We start from the raw sequence: 7,904 nt of genomic DNA, 5'->3' as shown, positions 1-7,904 counted from the left end.
CATTTTGTTAGCTTTTAGCTTATTATATTTATTAAACATCAATTGTAAATTCCCATTATACATCCCTTTATTTTTCTGTCTAAATGACGTTAGTTTCGCCCCGAGCAGATAAAGTGATGTCATACCTGCTGAAATGTAATAATACAAGCAATAAGTGCTTTATTATGTTGTAGGAGCATCTTGTGAATAAAGTTTGTTTTGAATGGACCGTCGGGTGACGTCATCAATGGGGGACGACTCCCTCGTTGATGAAATCGTGTGTAAACTTGTGAGTCGCAGCCGCAGACATGTTGATGTCACAGAAGTGTTTTCTTCTTCTTCGACCTTCTTCTTCTCCGGTGGTGACGCTGCCTGTCAGCCACTTGCTTCGCTGTTTTCACGGTCGCTCAGCTCAGTTCAGCCGGTGTCCTGCGGGACCTCGTACGAACGCAGCCGGGACAGGACTCCTTCTCTCGGCGCAGGAGCAGCGCAGAGTCCGCAGTTTTTCCCCCGCTGGTCCGGTCCGCTGCTGCAGAGGAGCCTCAACCTCTCCGGTGGTCCGCAGTGACGTTGTTGGGAAGATCCAGTCCACACACTACCGCCTTGTTTACACTTGCAAGGTCGCAGAGAACAGCTTCTTTTTAATGATCGGACCCGAGTCTGAGTGAGACAGAGAGTCTAACACACAGCCTCTATCATGTTTGCAGGTTTGCTCCACTAGATCCACGAAGCAGATTTCCAAGCTGGCCTACAACAAGGGTGTAGTGATAGTGACATGTCCAGGATGTGAGAAACACCACATCATCGCTGACAACCTCAACTGGTTCTCCGACTTGGAGGGGAAGAGGTTCGTGATGCTTTTAACCTCTCAACACTGAGTATCTGTTGTTTAACTCATCCTCATTGATCTAAATGGGGTGAACCAAATACTTGTGAACATAACACAGGCTACATCCTTCACCAGGCTGTCAATTGAATGCATAGGGAGGTGGTAGATGTGACGGCCAATCTTGTGTTGACATATGCTGGTCCAACAGCCCCAACAAACTACTTGTCAGAGATGAATCAGCATAAGACAGATTGGAGCAGTGACAATCTGCTGCAGTAGCCGAGGGGAATGTTGTATTTGCCAGTGGAACAGAACATAATTAGAAAACAACTGTCAGTTGACTGCCATAACTGTCATAAGAAATATATCCATCCATTCATTATCTATACCATTTATCCTTTGAGGGTTGTGGTGAGGGGCCGGTGTCTCTGAGTAGCTGGAGAAAAAAGCCACACAGACACTGTGGAAACATGCAAATTCCACACAAACAAAACCGAGTTGAAACAGGAATCCTCATGCTGTGAAGCGACAGTTCTATTAAATATTTAAAAAAAGACTGTTAAGTGTTCTGCATAGCTGGTGTTTACGTTAACAGCAAGATCTCTTTCAAAAGAACAGCACCTCAGATTGTTTAAGCCTCATCTTTGAATTACCAACAACTGCATGTACACTAAACTATTTCTGAGGAACTCTCGTCTCGTGTTGTTTTGTGCTTTAGAAACATTGAGGAGATCCTTGCTGCCAAAGGAGAGACTGTGAGGAGGATTGAAGGAAGTGATGCTCTGGAGATCGTGGTGGATGAATCCAGCAAAGACATGTCACAGTGTAGTGAAGAGACTGAAAAATCACACAATGATCCAGAAAAAAAATAACATTGTTCATATTTTTATCTGTATATTGCAAGATGTTCATATTTAATTTCATAATAAATGTAAATGTTTGTAATTGCTAATAATTTGTCATGCATTTGGAGAAATTAAAAAGATGGATTCTAATAGTAAGGGCTAAAAATAGAATCCCTGAAACTGAAAAAAGGCATTCAATTAAAATAATTGAACCAAAATACAAATATCGTAGTCCTGCCTTGCCGATTATTTATATTAATATTTTTGAATCATATTTCATCTTATTAGTTTATGCCGTTCCGCTCTAAAAGTAATTGTATAGTAATAAATCTTATTTTATGTGAATATCGAACGCACTTCCGCTCGAGTCTGTCATTTGTTGACACTCGGGTCGAGAGTACGTCACTTCTCGCGAGAACAGCGCGTTATCGACGCCACAGATAACATAGCTAGCGTGTAGCTAAGCTATCCAGACTTTTCTGCGGTCTTACGTTTCTGTCGGGCCGAAAATGGAGTGCTCCGGAGCCGCAGAAGAGGCGGAGAGGCCGCGGCATCACCCTTTCTTAATCGGGGTCAGCGGAGGAACCGCTAGCGGCAAGGTCAGTGGGGCTTTTTTCTGACAGAGGATGAGACCGGGAAGGGAAGTTAGCATAGTAGCCTAGCTTAGTTTGTTCTGCAAACTGTCAAACCAGCCAGGACACGCCCCCTCCCTCAACGACTACATTCTGTATATATTATTCTATTAACATGCTCCAACTGTCATTATACATGTTTCTGCCGCTTGCAGCTCTTCTTTGTGGCACTTGAGCGCCAAAGAGCTAACGAGCTAACTGTGATACGATAATAGTGTTATTTACTTTGCAACACTAAACTCCTCTCACACACCAGGACGTTCATTTCCCGCGGATCCTCAGGAGACTTCATCTCAATGCGATGTAATCCGTCCTCGCTAGTTTAACACAAAACATTGAATCGTAAATAACATCCACGTGACTTTTCTGCCTCAGTCAACAGTTTGCGCCAAGATCATGGAGCTCCTGGGCCAGAACAAGGTGGACCACCGCCAGAGGAAGGTGGCCATCATAAGTCAGGACTGTTTCTATAAAGTCCTGACCCTCGAGCAGAAGGCGAAGGCGCTGAAGGGCCAGTACAACTTCGATCATCCAGGTGAGCCCAGGCCGGACCAGTCTTGAGTTAGTTTTCACGAGAATTGAAAGCGAAACTGTTAAATTCCCTGATGTACCGGTTTCTAATGTGAGGATTTCCTGCTTTTCTATGTCACGTGGGACGGTCATCTGAATATGTTTGGGGTCTTTCAGACAAAACATCTGAAGATTTCCTCTGGGCTGTGGAGAAGCATTTTCACTTTTCCGTCATAAACTAAACAATTAAAATAAATAAATATATAAAGGATTAATAAATAATGAAGATAATCACTATTTGCAGCCCAGGTCCATTCAATAGAGTCCGTGATGAATGGGGGTTTGGCAGTGGTAGAGGAAGCACTGTCTCCTTACAATATATAATGTTATAAAGAGGATTTAATACAATCCCAATAGTACCAGTTGGATTATTTCACATCATGCATTTGAGATGTCACTTAAGTATAAAGTAGCATATGATGGAAGTACTCAAGTAAAGCTCTTCCAAAGTCCATGAAGGGTTCATACATTTCATATTACCTCACTTTGTAAACCAGTATAACGGCATTGATATGATAGTCTGTGGATCATAAAAAGATCTGCCGACTTTGAAATGATACTTTTTCTTCTTAGTCTATATGGTGTTGTATTAATCATCTTATTAACATGACCTGTGTCTGTTTGTCTTGCAGAGGCATTTGACAATGATTTAATGTACCAAACGTTAAAGGACATTGCGGAGGGAAAGGTGGTGGAAGTGCCAACGTATGACTTTGTTACGCATTCAAGGTAGGTTGGAAGCACGTTGACCTTTCGCCGATGAGACATTTAGCCCAGTGCTCATGTATGATGATTTTTGTTTGTGTTTGCAGGTTGGAAGACAGGATCACAGTTTACCCAGCGGACGTCGTCCTCTTTGAGGGGATCCTGGTGTTCTACCCCCAGAAAGTGCGTGATATGTTTCACATGAAGCTCTTCGTGGACACAGATTCAGACGTCAGACTCTCTCGCAGAGGTAGGCATATTCCTGTTACACACAATTCTCCAGTTGTTGTCACAGTGCGTTGTCAATGGTTTCACCCGATTCCTCTGCAGTTCTGCGAGACATGACCCGGGGACGAGACCTGGAGCAGATTCTCCAACAGTACACAACGTTCGTGAAGCCTGCTTTCGAGGAATTTTGTTTGCCTGTGAGTATGAGGACTGATTCGGTTCATGTCGTTCAGTGTCCGTCAACAAACCTCTGAGCTTTGTCACGTTTTCTGGTTTTCTCTCAGACTAAGAAGTACGCAGACGTCATCATTCCAAGGGGAGTTGACAACATGGGTGAGTGTCTTTTTTCATTATGTAGTAGCTAAAGATAATGAACACTTGGTAAATCCTTCATCTGTCTCTTCTCAGTGGCCATCAACCTCATCGTGCAGCACATCCAGGACATTCTGAATGGAGAACTCTGCAAATGGCAGCGTGGGACCATGAACGGCAACGGGCGCGGCTTCAAGCGAGCACTTACCGAGCAAGGGGACCTGCAGAACGGAGCCGCTAATCCAGGAAAGAGGGTCCAGCTGGAACCCAGCAGTCGGCCTCATTGAGACTTTGTAGGACGAACGTGTGGATGATGAATGTCACCAGACTCGGGGATTGCGGCTCCTGATTTGTGCAGAGTGGGCCACAAACTGTGATGCCAGTCTCTGCAGACTAAAAAAATATATATCCATAGTAAAAGTATCACAAGCGGTCAGAGCTGCAACTCTTCGTAATTGTATTTTTATTGTTGGTGCACAACAGAAATGCTATGTCTGTCTATATATAGTCTTCCATGATGTCGATTAGATTTTTTTTAGGTTTCAACTGTGGTCAGAACGGTTACTGAAATGAAAGATAATTTACTCAAGACGCGTTGTAAATTTTTTTTTGAGTTGTGCTTTTGCACTGAGTTTTACCTTTATAATCCTTTGTGTTTTTGTTGCTTAATGAAGATTAATATATTTAAATTATATTAAATGGTTTATAGTCATTTGTTGCTCTCCCTGTTTCTGTTTTAATAACTTATTAAAACTAAGTTGTTTCTGTAGTTTTACTCCTAACTTTAGTCCAAGTGCTTCCTTTTTGACTTATTTAATGCAGAACTCTTGCCTTAATTTTTTTTTTTAAAGTTCAATCTCCATGGATTATTGTGTTCAACAATAAATATAAAATTCTGTCATGATGGTTTTGAGTCTTGTTTGAATTTTGACAAAAGTTTCGGAGCGGCACAGTGTATATAGAAACAGAGCCGTTTGTTTTATTGGAGTTTGAGAGCACAGTGTGATGTGTTGGTTCTATCCCCAAAAAGGAATCAAACTGAATTTATACTACAGCACATGTTGAAATAACGAACACACAAGTCGCCGAGGACTTCAGTCGCACACAGACACTTTCACACACCGACATGACTGGGACATGATTGTGATCGCCTCGCGGTTCTCTACACTTGAACACGGCACACGATGATTCAGTATGACATACATAGATCACAGCATCTTTAGTAATTTATCTTTTTGTGTTTTTGCTTTGCTTTTTTTAGTGCACATATGTATGGCACTTGGGAGAAGCGAAGCTCTTCTCGTAAGCATAAACATCCTTTTTAAGAACAAAAGGAGCACTGTATATAATACATTTCATAACCATACATGATTCTTACACAAAATGTTTCAAAACAAACTTTCCAGTCTCTTACGGCCATCCTCTTCAAGTTCAAATCTTCAAACCCCCCCAACCCCCGGGTGGGGGGACTGTCTGCGGCCTGCATGTTGACGTCACAGTTCACAGCAGGTCGCTCTCGAGGTTCTGCTTTTTGAGGGGAACTCATGAGTCGGAGAGAGGGTTGCAGAAGATGGCCGACAAATGGCACGTACATAAAGGAAGAGGAAGGAGCAACTTGGAGAGTTATGGACCATTCAGCTCACTCTCACACACACGCAACAGCTCCACTCTAAAACAGAGAGCCCAGGGAGCAGACTTTGGTTATTTCCACGGCGTCTGCCCGCTCTGTGCGATTCTTCTGTCCTCCTTGGCACAAGGCTTCGTCCCGTTTCACCGTGGTCACAATCTCTTCCCGCAGTAATCCCAATTATAATCTCCCAGAGCAGCAGAGCTCTATGTAAAAACCCCGGGCACGCTTCAGTCTAGCTCGTTCTGTATCCCCCACAATGAGTCTCCCATTTGCTCCAGCGGATAGCTTCCATTCGTCTTTCTCTCAGTCTGTAGTAAAGTGGAGTTAGTGTCATGAAGCACAGTTGGAGGTCAGTCTCGGAAAAAGGCCTGCGAGCCCCTAGGTCTTCTCCTCGCGTTCCGTCTTGCGCCTGGCGATGTTCCTGGGCTTGATCTTGAGCGACAGCTCCCACAGGGCCTCCTCTGCCAAGTGGTCACTGAAGTCGTTGAAGAAACACACAATGTCTTCGTTGCGCTTCAGTTCATAATGCCTGAAATGAGAAGAGGGCCAAGTTTGATGAACGCAGTAATTCATCAGCCAGGAAACGAACAGACCACGTGGATCGACAGAAATGTTTTAAGATATTCAAATTTAATGAAATATAAATCATATTTCCTGGCACCCAATAAATTCCCTGGCAGTGGCAAACACTGATAACATTCATTGCAATGATAATGTTTACAAAACTTTCCAGTTTATGTTTTTACTAGAGCTGTGAAAAATAACGCGTTAACGCGTTATGATTAAATTACAGAATTAATTCGTTTTTTTTTTTTTAACGCATTTAACGCATGCGCAGAAGGACCTTCCAATTCCGCCGCCTCTGCACTAGTCGCCGCTCTAATGCAGTCAGACGGCAGCTGCCATTCAAACAAACAAACAACATGGATAATTCTGATGAACCTGAGGACCTTCTGGACGGGAAGACCGTGTTCCAAAAAAACAAAGATCGAACATTCAGTAAAACCAAGGTGATATGCACACTCTGCGAGAAGACATTATCGTTTCACCGTAGCAATACCCGCCTAACCACCGCAACGCGAAGCATGTGTTGGTTGGCGAGGGGCGTTCAAGTGGAATGCGACAAACCAGACTCACTCGCCGGACACATTGTGCAAAAGAAGCGGTCAGCTTTACTGTCAGAGAATTTGAACAAGTTAGTTTGCCTCACCAACTGGCTAAAGACCGAGTAGCTAAGAGGGCCTTTAGAGGCATTAGATTGTATCATGGTGTGGTTAATGGTTGTGTGACAAAAAATATAAAAAATGTCAACCATCCTATGGCTAAGAAGCTCAAATAATTTCTGTTTAATTTAAAAAAAAAAGTTTTATTCAACCACACAATGGCTAAGGAACCCGAATTCTGTTTAGGATGAAGATTATATTAATGTTCCATATGGAAAAGCAATGATAACTGCTGAAGAACTGCTGAGTTGCAGCACAAAAGAAAAGTTAAATGTCATAAATCTTGTTTTCACAAAAATATTCCGAAAAAAATCGGTAATGTGATTAATCATGATTAATCCATAGAAACCTGTGATTAATTTGATTAAAAATTTTAATCATTTCACAGCCCTAGTTTTTACCTCTGCCAAAGAGATTATAAAGTCACATCTGTCCATTTGTTTTTTTATCAGCAAGATTTCACAAAAAACTACTGAATGAATTTCTACGAAACTTAGTGGAAGGATGTAACATTGAGAAATAACTAAAGAAAGAAAGGTCTGTATCCAGGATCCCCCCCACACACATTCTTTAACATTGTGAAATAGAGCAGTTTCTCAGGGAATATTTCTTGGATCTTTGTGGCTGAAAAACCTCGGGCAAATTGAGGGAACTGACTTTCATGAGCGTGAAAAATTTGGTGCAGCTGGGTTGCATTTTTGGGAACAGTTGGGCCTCTGCTGAAAACCATTTTAGATTCAACACATATGTAGCCAAGTGGACTTACACTTGCTGGAAGCGCCGCATGCTGTCCAGTATGTTGAACTGCTGCCAGCGTTTGGAGAAATTGACCTTCCCGTCGATGAAGTCAGGATTCCCCAGGTGGACAAAGGTCAAGTCCTGGAGTATGAGACCCCTGGAAGACGGACATGTCATGTCAAATTGTGGCCCTCAACAAAAATCGGAGTGAGT

At 42.7% G+C, this 7,904-nt stretch overlaps 3 protein-coding genes across 7 annotated transcripts in view; 2 read left to right on the top strand and 1 right to left on the bottom strand.

Annotated features, from left to right (window-relative positions):
- The first annotated feature begins 227 nt into the window (after nucleotides 1-227).
- dnlz (DNL-type zinc finger) lies at nucleotides 228-1,877 on the top strand. The gene is made up of 3 exons (XM_053447612.1): nucleotides 228-599; nucleotides 687-826; nucleotides 1,527-1,877. The coding sequence occupies exons 1-3, from the start codon at nucleotides 288-290 to the stop codon at nucleotides 1,678-1,680; spliced, it is 606 nt and encodes a 201-aa protein (XP_053303587.1). The 5' UTR covers nucleotides 228-287; the 3' UTR covers nucleotides 1,681-1,877.
- A 171-nt stretch (nucleotides 1,878-2,048) lies between these two features.
- On the top strand, nucleotides 2,049-5,004 carry uck1 (uridine-cytidine kinase 1). Its single transcript, XM_053447611.1, has 7 exons — nucleotides 2,049-2,252; nucleotides 2,661-2,820; nucleotides 3,488-3,584; nucleotides 3,668-3,810; nucleotides 3,891-3,985; nucleotides 4,073-4,121; nucleotides 4,197-5,004. Exons 1-7 carry the CDS (start codon nucleotides 2,163-2,165, stop codon nucleotides 4,385-4,387), a joined length of 825 nt encoding a protein of 274 aa, XP_053303586.1. The 5' UTR covers nucleotides 2,049-2,162; the 3' UTR covers nucleotides 4,388-5,004.
- Nucleotides 5,005-5,057: 53 nt separating this feature from the next.
- Nucleotides 5,058-7,904, bottom strand: part of rapgef1b (Rap guanine nucleotide exchange factor (GEF) 1b) — a 41,600-nt gene continuing 38,753 nt past the window's right edge. For all 5 annotated transcript variants that reach the window (XM_053447610.1, XM_053447606.1, XM_053447608.1 and 2 more), the window contains 2 exons: nucleotides 7,720-7,848; nucleotides 5,058-6,259 (listed from right to left, as the gene is read on the bottom strand). In XM_053447610.1, the coding sequence (XP_053303585.1) occupies nucleotides 6,109-6,259; nucleotides 7,720-7,848 (280 nt within the window). In that variant the 3' untranslated portion in view covers nucleotides 5,058-6,108. The remainder of the gene's footprint in view (nucleotides 6,260-7,719; nucleotides 7,849-7,904) is intronic.

Source organism: Pleuronectes platessa, chromosome 19, assembly GCF_947347685.1.
Source record: "Pleuronectes platessa chromosome 19, fPlePla1.1, whole genome shotgun sequence".
NCBI classification, from domain to species: Eukaryota; Metazoa; Chordata; class Actinopteri; order Pleuronectiformes; family Pleuronectidae; genus Pleuronectes; species Pleuronectes platessa.
The sequence above is the reverse complement of the archived record's forward strand: the minus strand, read 5'-3'. Positions and strand labels throughout refer to the sequence as shown.

Coding starts and splice junctions, on each gene's coding strand:
- dnlz (XM_053447612.1), top strand. CDS start 288: ATGTTGATGTCACAGAAGTGTTTTCTTCTTCTTCGACCTTCTTCTTCT. Junction 600..686: donor GCCTTGTTTACACTTGCAAG/GTCGCAGAGAAC, acceptor TCATGTTTGCAG/GTTTGCTCCACTAGATCCAC. Junction 827..1,526: donor TCCGACTTGGAGGGGAAGAG/GTTCGTGATGCT, acceptor TTTGTGCTTTAG/AAACATTGAGGAGATCCTTG.
- uck1 (XM_053447611.1), top strand. CDS start 2,163: ATGGAGTGCTCCGGAGCCGCAGAAGAGGCGGAGAGGCCGCGGCATCAC. Junction 2,253..2,660: donor GAGGAACCGCTAGCGGCAAG/GTCAGTGGGGCT, acceptor TTTCTGCCTCAG/TCAACAGTTTGCGCCAAGAT. Junction 3,986..4,072: donor TCGAGGAATTTTGTTTGCCT/GTGAGTATGAGG, acceptor GTTTTCTCTCAG/ACTAAGAAGTACGCAGACGT.